Below are 12,925 nucleotides of genomic sequence, written 5' to 3' on the forward strand. Positions count from 1 at the left end.
CGGGATATACTCATGGATCCACGCCTAGATATATACACACAGTTAACATACTAATAGATTAATAAAATTAACATTAAAAAGAATTCCTAAAATACTAAAGTTTTACCTGTAGAAGAGTCAAGTAGCCTGAAACACCTTTAACCTTGGCACACGTGCCAGTCCTAAGACCTCTATACAAAAATGTTAATATTACTGCACCCCAAGCATAATCTCTGATCTCACTAAATTTCAACAACGGCCTCAGAGAATAAACTGGCACTCCAGTCCCAGACTTATTAGTGAAGATGATACATCCAAAGAAAAATAATATATAAGCTCTTACAGCCAGATGTACCTCCCTCAAAATCGACTCCTTCTCCACCACCTACCCAGTTGCATTGCGTATATCGTTATCATGCACCTTCCCAGCAAACTGGCTCCCCAAGAATTCTAGCCTTACTTTTGAAATGAAACAGTTTGCTTCCATCTCTGCTTTAATCAAAGGCATAGGGATACCCAGAGCACGATGTAGGAGATTCTCCGATTGTTCACGGCTCAACTTCATGTTCCCTTGCACTGCTCTTCCTCTATCCGCGACTCCTAGGATTTGGGAGACATCGTCCAAAGTGATATTCATCTCCCCAAACGGCATATGGAAGGTGTTGGTCTCCGGATGCCACCTCTCCAAATCATCCTTAGAATTTCTCACAAAATCTCCCACTATAGGGGCTTCGACTTCCACCGGTGCTTCGGCTTCCACCACTTCTTCCAAATCATCATCCTCGTCATCGTCATCCTCATCATCACCTAACTCTTCCCCATGCATCATCACCCTCTTCTTTTTCACCATGCCCATCACCATCACTTTCAACATACTCTTTCCACGATCCATATCTATATTTAAATCTTGATCTTGATCTATATCTAAATCTATGCTAGTATCACCATCACCTACATTAGAATCACTCTCAGTATCACTATAACTATAACTATAACTATCACTTACATTACTCGAAACATCAACATCCTCTATGTGGTTCCCTCTACACACTGATGCTAAAGTGCATGCTCCCCTTCTTCTCTTTTTCTCTCTTAAATCTACATCACATACATTAGCGGATTGGCGTCATCCACTTTTCTATCGCCTTTACGGATTGAAGCCGATGTATTCGACCCCCTAACTCTCTTTTTCTCAGTCTCAGGTGCGTCACCGCGACCTGAAGAGGAACCGCCGCCACCAAACAACTTTTGCATACCCTTGAATGTAGTTTTTGCTACATTCTTAACACTCTTTGATCGATGACCCATTTCTACAAAGAAAAAAAATAAGTATTAATAACTATAATAAGTTTAATCAAATCTAAATCAAATCAGACAATTCGTATCGAATTTTTTTCAAAATATGGCATGTCCATGTAGCCTAGCTTCAAACACTCAGCATAACTCTCAAATCATTCAAAACGATCATTCCATGCCCAATTCAAATAACTCAAAATCTGTATTAACTCATACAAAGATTAAAACCATGTCCGGATGGTTTTAGTGCTTGTTTTTTCAAGAAAAGTTGGGACACCGTTGGAGAGGATTTCATTAAAGCTATAAAGTACATCTTTAGCCATAAGCAGATTACAGGAGATATAAACTCTACATTTTTTAGTATTATTCCTAAAATGAAAAATGCCTCTCATGTTTCTTCCTTTAGGCCTATTGCAAGTTGTAACATTGTGTATATATGCATCTCCAAAGTACTAACAAACAGGATGAAGAGTTGTATTTCATCGTTGGTTTCATGCTCCCAATCTGCATTTGTTCCTGGAAGATCTATTCAGGATAACCTTCTCTTGGCGTATGAGCTTCTGAGAGGGTACTCAAGAAAGAATGGGCAAAAAATATGTGCGATAAATCTAGACATCCAGAAAGCCTATGATTCAGTTTCTTGGCAAGCACTTAAAGCTATCCTTTACAAGTTCAAGTTCCCTAAATTATGCATTGAATGGCTCCAGATGTGCTATGCTTCTCCTTTCTACTCGGTGATGGTGAATGGGTCGCCAGAAGGATACTTTAAAGGGAAGAGAGGGCTTAGATAGGTAGACCCTGTGTCACCACACCTCTTTGTGCTAGTTATGGAAATCCTGAGTGATCTTTTGCTTCAGGGACTACAGTCGAAAAGAATTTCAGCCTACTCAAAGTGTAAGAAGCTGGCCATATCTCACCTCTGCTTTGCGGATGATGTACTCCTGTTTTGTAAAGGTAACATGGAATCCATTATGGTTATCAAGGACATCCTACTATCGTTCTCTAAAGCTACAGGGCTCCATCTCAATAATGCGAAGACGACTCTCCTGACTGGGAGTATGACTGAAGCGGAAGGGTTGGAACTAGCAGCGGCTATGAACATCTCTTTGGTAACCCCACCAGTAACTTATCTGGGATTACCTCTCACAACTACTAGACTTGGGATAAGAGAATGTCTGCCACTCATAGAGAAGATTACCGGTAGAATCTCAAACTGGAAGAATAAGGATTTGAACAAAGCGGGTAGAGTGCAACTTGTAAAGTCGGTACTCTCTTCATTCCAAACTTATTAGGTAGCTACATTTGTTTTTTCGAGAACAGTTCTTGACAAAGTGGCGAAGATCTGCAACAGGTTCATCTGGGCAGGACCGAGCATGGAACGGAAAATGCACCATGCAAGCCACTTTATACTTTGACTTGATAAAGAACAGGGAGGCCTTGGATTGGTGGATCCACATGTTTGGAACAAAGCTGCCTATTGTGGATTAGTGGTGAAATTGGCCCAAAAGGTTGATTGTTTGTGGGTAAAGTGGGCTTGGGACAATCACATCAAACAAAAGCACTTCTGGACCATGAAAGCTCCAAATGGTTGTTCATGGGTGTCGAGAGGGATCATGAAGAACCGAGAAACCACATGGAAGTATCTCAGACATATCATAGCCAATGGTAGGGGTACTAGTTTCTGGCACGACCCTTGGTGCTCGGGTCCCCTTTTTTTGAATTCTCTTGCTAAATCAGTCCTTCCAGAGGTAGTGCCGTTTGAGGCGCTAGTTAGTTCAGTGATTGAGAATGGGTGCTGGGAAAGGCGTATCATGGATCTTCCTGAATGTGAAGTGAAGGAGTGGATTATGAACACGGGGATTAACTCATATTTACCATAAGATCAAGTCGTTTGGACCTCATCGAGTTCAGGAAAGTATTCTGTTTCATCAGCCTATGCTATCCTCAAACAGGTAAGAAGTAAAGTGAAGTGGTATAAGATTGTGTGGGGAAAGTTGTCTATGCCGAAGCACTCGTTCACTGTATGGCAGTTGTTCTCAAATTCATTACTGACCTAGAACAGACTACGAGTGAAGAAAGTGATCAAAACCTCGAGATGTTGTTTATGTGATATGCAGGAAGAGAGTTCGGCACACCTTTTCTTTGACTGTTCATTCTCAAAACTGGTGTGGTGAAGTTTCAAAGAAGCGATGGGATTACCTGGGAGAGTGCGCAACTCACATGATGAATGGTACTACATTATGCACATCTGTAGGCATAATTCTATGGCGTCTGAAGTGTTGAGGGCTCTAACTTGTGCGGCTGTTCAAGCCATCTGGACCGAGTGGAATTGGAGGCTGAAGAGAAAGCGATTCTTCACTGTTGATGCAGTCAGTTGTAAGGCGCTGAACAGGATGAAAGTCTACTTGGGGAAATCACTTGAAGAGGTAAAGGTTGACAGAGCTACTCGCACTGTCCTGTTACAGCTAGGAATCAGTGTTAATTTCCAGTAGCGAGATGAACAGTGGGTCAAGTGGAAGCCAGCTGATGCGGACATGTTGACTCTTAACACAGATGGTTCATTGAAAAATGGAAGTGCAGGCTATGGAGGACCACTAAGGGATCGGAATGGTGATATCATCATGGTGTTTAGTGGGAACTCTTCACGAGGCTCAGTCATTCATCAAGAGTTACTCGGGATTCTTAAAGCTTAGAAGGCGTGACAGCAAGGCAGTTGAAGAGAGTACAAGTGCAGTCTGACTCACATAGAGCGATTCAGGTATTGAACAAGAAAGAAGCACCTCCATGGTATGTTAGAAATCTTGTCACTCAAATTGAGGCTGAGCAAGCGAAATGTGAAGAGGTCATTTTTCAACATGTCCTCAAGGAAGCGAATCAGGTGGCAGATTACTTGTCTAGAGTTAGTAGCAACTGTAGTACTCATAGAAATGCTTGTTGTAATCAATGTATATACTTCATCTCCCTATGGATCAAAAACTTAGTGAACTGATCAAAGGGGATAAAGAAGGTAAGTTGTACTTGCGCGTTTGAATTAATAAAGGTTAGAGTCCCCTTAACCCCTAGTTGTTTTTTAAAAAAAAAACTCATACAAAGAATATTCAATAATATTCAATAATATTCAATAATAATAAACATTCAAACAACCTCACTGAGTCATTTGGGGCATCTTCAAAACGACCGCACTGGATCGTTTGGGTCATTTTCAAAACGACCTCACTGAGTCATATGAGGCATCTTCAAAACAACCTCACTGGGTCGTTTGGGGCTTTTTCAAACAATACTTCCAAACAACCTTGCATTGTATTTAAGGCAATGAAATAGTAATCAAAACTATTCTTCGCAATCTAAATGCAATCTACCCATATAAACATTCTAAATGAAATTGAATAAAATGAATTAAAACGAATAGAATAGATAGAAACAAACCTATAGTGATTCGCTTTCTTCGCAATGAGAACTTTGACGAGTGATTAGCTTCTTTCACAACGAGAATGGTTTGCTTTCTTAACAATGGCATGTTGGCGAGAGATGAGAGCAAGAGAGAAAAATTCACTTTCTTAATAATGGTGGTTGCCCCAAAAAAAATGGTTTTTTAGGTTGACACCCGAGAGAGATGATACCGGTTAGAACGATTAGAAAAGGTTGTTCTGATATGCATTTTAGGTGGAGGGGTGTATTGGATTTGGTTGTTGGGCTTGGGCGGGAGGCTGCTCAATTTAATTTGGTGGGTGTAGGAAATAGGACTCTATTAGGATTGACACACACCATGTGTGAGGGAAAAAACAAAGTTAGTAAAACCTTCGGGTGATGATACAAGAGGTCTGGGGCTCGGACCCTTCCAACATCAAAGAGTTAATGATCTTATTTAAAATAGGTTTGCCAAAAAATAAATAAATAAATAAAAAATGAGAGAGGTCCTTATAGCTACATATCTATTCTGTTTTTACCCAAAAGGAATATGCCTCTTATTTTTTTGTTACGTTTAATTGTTATCTTCCACCATACAAAACAATTTCTTAAGGTTATTGTAGTCATTATAGTGAGCTTAATATATCATTGATGAAGAACCTATAATGTATTTTAGTTTGTTTATTTAACACTCTACTGAAGAACTGTATGATTGGGGATAACAGAGGAGCATGAGGTGTAAGGATCTATAATTCTATTTTGTGTTGAAATTACTTTTATTCTTCATGTCGCGTAGGCATGCAGAATTTGATTTGGCTCAGAAGAATTTTCAGGATTGTTAGGGAGTGAATACTTTATTTCTTTTTTAATAAGTGAAAAGACGCTTAAAAGTTACTCACAAAATCAAAATAATAAAGTAACAAGTATCTTCTAGAACTCAATTACACTATCTATGAATGATCATCTCAATTGATTGTTGATTGCATATCTCGAAAACTCTAAGTGGATCCGTGGTTGAGATACCATAACCAAGCCTTGAAAAAGGGGTACATAATAAGATTGGAGGTTTATTTCCACCTATGAGTATATATAGCGTTCACTCCGTTCAGTAGACAATAGATTGAGAAAAATAAGTATACTGTTTTCAAATAGTATAAATTAAACGAAAATAGTACCTAATGAAAACGATTCCAGCAAAGATTCGCTTATGGAGCCAAGTTTATTGTGGGGAGCATTCATATTTTGTCCACTTTTTTTTTATACGTTCCAAAGCTCCCATATCAGAGCGTAATCGTACTTGAAGCCCCTAGCATATGTACTTAAATTCTAAGTTCCAACAAACAAATAAATCCCACTGTCCAACATGCTTGGAAAATAATATTTAGCATAGATATCTTATTTGTATAAGTGAACCCAATAACATTAATGAATATTTTCTTTCTTAAGATACTGATACAAAAGAAGAAGATTTTGAATCAAAATTATAAAGAGGGTACTACTTAGAATTGTAAATAAAAAAGTTGAAATAAGTAATAGTGAAATGATAAATGTGAGGGAAGTTTGTTCTTGTTCCCAAGAAAATGATTTGGCTTAATAGGGGGCACAAGGGGATTTGATGTTTTGGAAGTTAGCTCTTAAACTTGTTCACATGGGAACAATGCTGTCTATTTTAGGCTTTCTTTCTCCGTTTTTGGTGGGGAGATATCCTACGGTCGACCCAACAGTAGGTGCCCCACACTAGGGCACCTTCCCTAATCTTGTCCTAATACACACCAGACATGTTGGGGCCATGTGCTTCTAAGGGTTCCTACAGTTCACACCAACTTCAGGCTTGGCTTAAATTCAGGGTTAGAACGTCTCTGTCTACGAAGATAAGTTAGAAACTTGATATTATGGTTCGATTTTGTGGACCAATAGTAATATAGCATAGCACTGATATTCTGATTCATGCTTCCAGAGTATTTTAGGCATGTATATAATCCATACTCTACATGATTGGTTATTTGCAGGTCTGGGGTAGACGTGGCATTCTGTTATTGCAAGGTCTTAACGTGGAGGGTGTACTGTTGGTTTATCCAGCTTGCGCGCAAAAAGAAAATATAGATATGTAAAAAACATTAGTGTATTGAAAGTATAGGCTGACAAACTAATGAATTCAATGTGTTTTAACTAAGATTACCTACGTGGACATGCCAATGTCTGTGCATGTCCCAAGATATCTTGACAGTAAGGAAGAGAAGCTGGCACTGATCTTCCCATCATTGAAGACTTCAGGTTATTTCCTTTGATTCAATCTCTAGTCCTTTTTTCTCCAGTCCAAGAACTCGGACAATTTTATGTCGGGTCTAATTTTATGGACAATCAATGAGCTTTTCGCCATAACAATATATTCTATTTTGGGTTTTAAACTCGAGGGGCGGCTAACTGGCCGAGGACCTACAAGGACCTACATTTAGTTTCATTTGCTCTCATTAATCCTTGTTAGGCCCTAAACACACCTACGAAGTGGATACATTCATATTTTCTTTGTAATTTTTCAGGTTCTCTATTATCTAGGAAGATCTGAATTGGTCCTTCATATGTCAGACATTGTGGTGTCTTGTAAAATTAGTCAGAATACTAAAGATATTAATGATCAAGAGTTGATTATCAAGAGTTTCTGAAAATAAAAGTTTAAAAAGACAACTATAGCAGTATAATGGATATATTTAGTAACTGAACAAGAATTTCTTTCCAAGAAAGCTAGCACCCCCAGCAGCATAGCAGCTGCGATGCATTTCTTATTTCATGTTTTTTTTTTCTTGTTTTGTTTTTATATATATAAAGCTTCATCTTTATTGATGTCAGAAAAGCTGTAACTAGTTACACTTTTGGAATAGCAATTGTATTAATTGGCACCTTGTGTAAAACAGGAAAAAGTATAAGCTCATACTGTCACTATGTGAAAGACAGGAAAATGTATCTTTGTTTGAATTTTGTCGGGGTTTTCCAATTTCACGTCATTTTTGTACAATTGCTTTCTTAGAGTCTCATAATCTGTTTTGAAAAGACAAAATGAGGTGATTTTACATACAAAAGCCAATTCTATATCAGTTGTCAGTTTGCCACAAGGTGGTCCAGTTAGTCCATTTTATTTTTGCATTCAATCTTGCCTAATTTGCATAAATGAAAACCAGAATACCTTCGGTGGGGATATAGATGATGTCTCATAGATAATTGTTCCAAACAGATTTGATAACCATATTATGAGAGAAATGAGGAAAACATCCAAATAAATTTTTGTCTAGACTGAAAATTAAAGAGCGAAAGTTGGAGATATGCTCTTGTGATTTCCAAAGAAGTTCCACCCCACCATATCAACTCTTTATGCTGACTCAATTTCCTCTCAGCAATACTCCTCAAATTCATCCTCCACATGAGGACATATTGCAAGTTTGCAACCCTACACTAAAACAAGCTAGGGACAAAACAAGGGACAAACCATCAAAGTGTGGATCCGCTATTTATTGTTCTCTGTCCATACTAAACAAATACCCCAGTCCACACCCCTCCCCCACCACCACCACCACAACACACACAAGAATAAAATGAACATATACCGTACCCCTTACATTAAGAATATTAGATATGCCGTTCAATTGTTGTTTGAAATTAGATTTAACCTCCAACTTGAGTTCCGACAAATGCACCATATCGATGAATTCGGTGCTGATATCTTCCGTAGTATATCTCCCAACAATGTAGATCATCACATAGTACAAAATATCAGAATATGGGTATTTATTGATATTCAATTTCTGGATATGTATCGTAGATATATCCCTCTCTTTGGGGATATTTGACATTGTTTCACATGCAAATATCGTGAATATATCTAAAATATCGACAAATATTGTGGATATTTCTTGATATATCATGATACATTATTTATATTTATTTGAAATATAATGGTAAATATTAAATAAAATTGTTATATACACAAAATATCTCCAAATATCGCAAAATATCCCCAATATCACAAATATCATCGAAAATATCACCGTGATATTTATATATCTTTCTCTGAAATCTGAATAAATATCCCCAAATATCACGATATATCAGAATATTTTGTACTATGGACCATCATATCATTGCAGAAAACAAACCACTCATCTTAGCATCACCAACCTTTAAAATGTTACATTCAAGTTTGTATCTCCGGTTTGCATTTTTTTGGCTCTTTTGATAAGGTTAGACATTTTCGAATGAGACTTTTTCTAGCAAATGATCAACATGCATGCCAGAGATCATAGCCACCAAAAATAAAATCAACAAAAAAAATCTTCTTATAGCTAATGCACTTCTCGAATTCCTATGGGGGTTATGTACTCAATTCTTATGAACAAAATATCGACTGAACTTGTATTTTCCCATTTTTCCTTGGGAGCTTTTTGGTATCTTTCACTAGTTATTAGTTATTTGTTGCATATTACGCGTATTCACAAATGTACGTGTATCCACTTAGACAGTTAAACTATTGTATATGACGCCATTCATTCAATTATAAAACTGACTGTAGGCAGTTCTTGTCAAATTAAAAGCTTAAATACATCACAGGGCACCAAACAAAGAAAACAGCGAGAATTAATTAAACTACGTGAAAGTACAACAAATCATTTTTTTCGTTAGCACTTCTTAACACGCATTAAGTTTGTATTTGTTCTCATTAATTTCATAGTGCATACACTTACAGAAACTCCACACTCACAACACTAACAAATAGTAAAATACGCGCACACCTTAAATTATAATAACTGCAGATGTATGTGGTGATAAAAAGATGGACAAGACGCGGTATATTTTAGATGGGCGGATGGCCAGAATTTGGTTTTTTTTTACTGAAATAAAGGAATCAAAACTGTATAACAGGTCCTTGGTGTTGGGAATCTTTGGAGCTGTTACATCATGCAGAGAGTACATCAAAGGAATTATAAAAGGTATAACTAGATACAGAGAATTTATATACAAGAAATTATAAAACGCTAAATCTATGGTGCGCAGGTCGTATGGTGTGCTGGCAAATCTGGGCCACTCATACCAAAGGGTGCGTGTGTATTGGACGGCAGAAATACTGATCCAAAGGTCTATATCCTCTGCGCACCATACATCTCGCGCACTGAAGAAGTGCTCATTATAAAATGGGATTTTTTTATTTTTACACAAAAAATTATAAAATGGCATGAAACGTAAATAACTAGAAATAAGGAATTTACTAGCAAGTGTCAACTGTCAAGATCCTCTACTCAGACCTCGTGAAAATCCATTAAATGAGTGTCTTAGGATCTTCAGAAAGTCATAGGGCAGTTAAGTAATTTTAACTACATATATAAGGTAATTGAGTCATTTCATTTCGTGACCTTCACAAGGGAAAAAAACGGTCAACAAGGGTTGACTTGTATATAGTCTTAATTTCTTAAAACCCAAATGCGCACTTTTTAGGAACTTCTTAGCAAGAGCAGAATTTCAATTGGGATTACTCGTGGTCGTGGATACCGAAAAGAAAAATGAAAACAAAAAAGGGAATTACAGTAGTTCGCCGATGACACTGATAATGTCGTGACTTTCGTAGGCTCGTAGCCATGACTGCAACGCAACATAGGCGCACCAAAGGGTAATTAAGCACCCCTACTGTCTTAACTGGTCGAGGGACCCTTCCTGCTGGGGTTATGAGAGATGCATAGCCACTGCTTACCGTTAGAGATGACATTTTTGAAGTATTTTGTGATGTTAGATATATGTTGTATGCACATTGAAAGGACATTTCACCAAAATAACCCAAACAAATAGTTCCTTGACAAGGAAAAGTAGTTCCAAACAGTATCACTTGAGTCATACAGAAATGAAGACAAAACTTCCCCGACCATCCACCGACAATGAAAGTCACAATGCTTCTTTATCTCTATTACAATCTTTGTCACAAAATTTTACATTATATTTGCCCTACATGGGGCCTTTTATATTAGGGCAAGGTGGCTGTTAAGACTCTAAGGACAGTGGCCTTAATTAAAGAGATCCCCACCTTGTGTGGCATGTTCGTTAAGGTCAGACCAGCTTTGATGTTTCAAGATGCAAGCTATCCTACCTCTTTATGGTTGTTGTAATTGGAGAGCATGTATTAGTAGCCTTAGGGTTGTACAGTGTCCTATGATGTGGGGCTTAAGGATATGGTTAGAACGAACATTGACAGTGACGAGTCAATGAGCAAACGGGGCCAAAAACCCCACTAAGAACAGGTAATACAGATGCAAGTGTACTTCCACAGAAGCAGGAGAGTAGGAGTGGAATTAATAAGTTGGATACTAACATCTGTAATTCTGTATTATAAGTACACTACCATTTGGTTTTGGTCTTAATTTATGATATGATCAAACACACAAAATGTTAGTGATAGACCTGACAGATTTTATATTGACTTGTAAACGATCGAGTTCAGACTTCAGACATTAGATTAGAGTACATGATTATTTTCCGAATAGGTTGCTATATATGTTGTATCAACAGGTTTGAAGGGTTTCTAATTTTTCCATTTGATCTCTTGGAGAGATATCTTGAAAACTAATATATATGATCACACTGCCACATGACAACATGTACACATACAAATATTAGGTATTTAGGTTAGACATAAGACATATATGATTGCACTTTTTGCTTTTGTAATTTTAAAAGACACTTTACAGAGACAAGAAAAACATGATGGAAATGCATACGATTGTAGGTAAAAGTTTTTATCCAAGTGATATTAAAAATACTAAAATGCACTATAGTTCATAATTCATACAGATTTTTTTTTTTCTCCATACTAAAAAGTTACGCAACATAACTAGGTGGGTTCTCATATATATCACGTATGGAACACTTCCATTCTCCCCAAAAAATTTCAAATTAAAGCTCTTTGGCGGGGAAATTTTTTACTTCACAATTTTCACATCAACTGTGGAGTAGTGACTAGTGAAACTTAGAAAAGTGACCAAATTTATGGGCCTTGCATACCATAGGCTGGGCCAGAGGCAGCTGGCCACCGACTACTTAAGATCTTTCTTAGAAAGTGAGGCATACAATTGATGAATTGAAAGAAAATACATTGTTTTGCTGTCAACCTATATTTGGACTCAACCATTCGTAAGTTTGTTGGCAATGAAATCCTTCTCCAATCTTCATCCACAAGGCTCACATTTAAAACTATACGAAGCTAGTGCAACTCCAACGATAAGTTTACAGGCAACAAAAACGGTGTATTTTTATTAATCCTTGACGACGGACTTAAAATGATAACAGACTCAGACACGGTGCGTTAAGTAAAATAATATCATCCACCTAGAGTAAGTCCCATTGCCTACACAAGCCCATGGGCCCTTACACTCTTCACCACCACTAGTTTCTAACGCTTGAAAACGAATCCATGTCCAGCATGCAGTTGAATAGCGCCCTTAAGGTCCACCACGAGCATACTAGGCCTAGGTATAGAAGACTGGTTGAGAGCTAAGTTCATGAATGGACTATCAGACCCATATGCCTAGCACAACCAGTTGTTGTGCAAGATAAGAATGTGCTCTACAATGTCGCAGTCATTGGTCCAAATTCCTAGGTCAGCGTCACTAGGAAAACTTAGCAGCGAAAGCGAAATGCAAGGCAAAGTGAGTAAGTGACACATTTCCCATCTCAAGTTTTAATCCGACAGACCTTTCAACATTGCCGTGCCACCCTAATAATGGGTCTAAACTCCACAAATCCGAATATTTAGCATCCACAGCAGGTTTTATGGATCCATTACGCAATGAAGGTTCCAGAGTCTAACACACGCGTTTAGAGTTTCAAATTTTCAATTCCTCAAAAGGTGGTGTGAATGGTTAAAAACTCAAAAGCTCAAGAGAGTGGTTAGAGTATGCTCAAGGCAGAGAACACAAACCCTCTATCCTCAACTTTGAAGGAGCGTAGGGAATAAAACGCCCTTCATTCTTTGGGGTTCATTTAGTTTCAGGTTTAAAATAAAATGTGAGTAAAAACCACGCTTGCAATTGGTCAAGAGCCCTTTTTCCATCTTCCAGCCTTCAATTCAAACCGAGGATCATTAACAGTTTCAAACTTCCAAAGTTAAAAACACCTGTAAAGCCGTGATACAATAGAAGACCGCACTGGGTACATATCTTACAACTCTATAAAACCTCAACAAAGCTGACACGGTCCTCAATTTTGAGGG

At 37.8% G+C, this 12,925-nt stretch overlaps 1 protein-coding gene across 1 annotated transcript; it reads left to right on the forward strand.

Annotated features, from left to right (window-relative positions):
• Positions 1-1,739: 1,739 nt before the first annotated feature.
• On the forward strand, positions 1,740-2,763 carry LOC147510451 (uncharacterized). The gene is made up of 3 exons (XM_086598138.1): positions 1,740-2,015; positions 2,133-2,531; positions 2,596-2,763. Exons 1-3 carry the CDS (start codon positions 1,740-1,742, stop codon positions 2,761-2,763), a joined length of 843 nt encoding a protein of 280 aa, XP_086454264.1.
• The last annotated feature ends 10,162 nt before the right edge of the window (positions 2,764-12,925 follow it).

The sequence above is a fragment of the Coptis chinensis genome, chromosome 3 (assembly GCF_015680905.1).
Source record: "Coptis chinensis isolate HL-2020 chromosome 3, ASM1568090v1, whole genome shotgun sequence".
Classification (NCBI taxonomy): Eukaryota; Viridiplantae; Streptophyta; class Magnoliopsida; order Ranunculales; family Ranunculaceae; genus Coptis; species Coptis chinensis.

Bases quoted from the DNA above. Each gene is read 5' to 3' on its own strand.
- LOC147510451 (XM_086598138.1), top strand. From the start codon at position 1,740: ATGAAGAGTTGTATTTCATCGTTGGTTTCATGCTCCCAATCTGCATTT. The intron at 2,016-2,132 runs GTGAATGGGTCG...CTTTTGCTTCAG, and splicing joins CTCCTTTCTACTCGGTGATG to GGACTACAGTCGAAAAGAAT. The intron at 2,532-2,595 runs GTAAAGTCGGTA...TTTCGAGAACAG, and splicing joins AAGCGGGTAGAGTGCAACTT to TTCTTGACAAAGTGGCGAAG.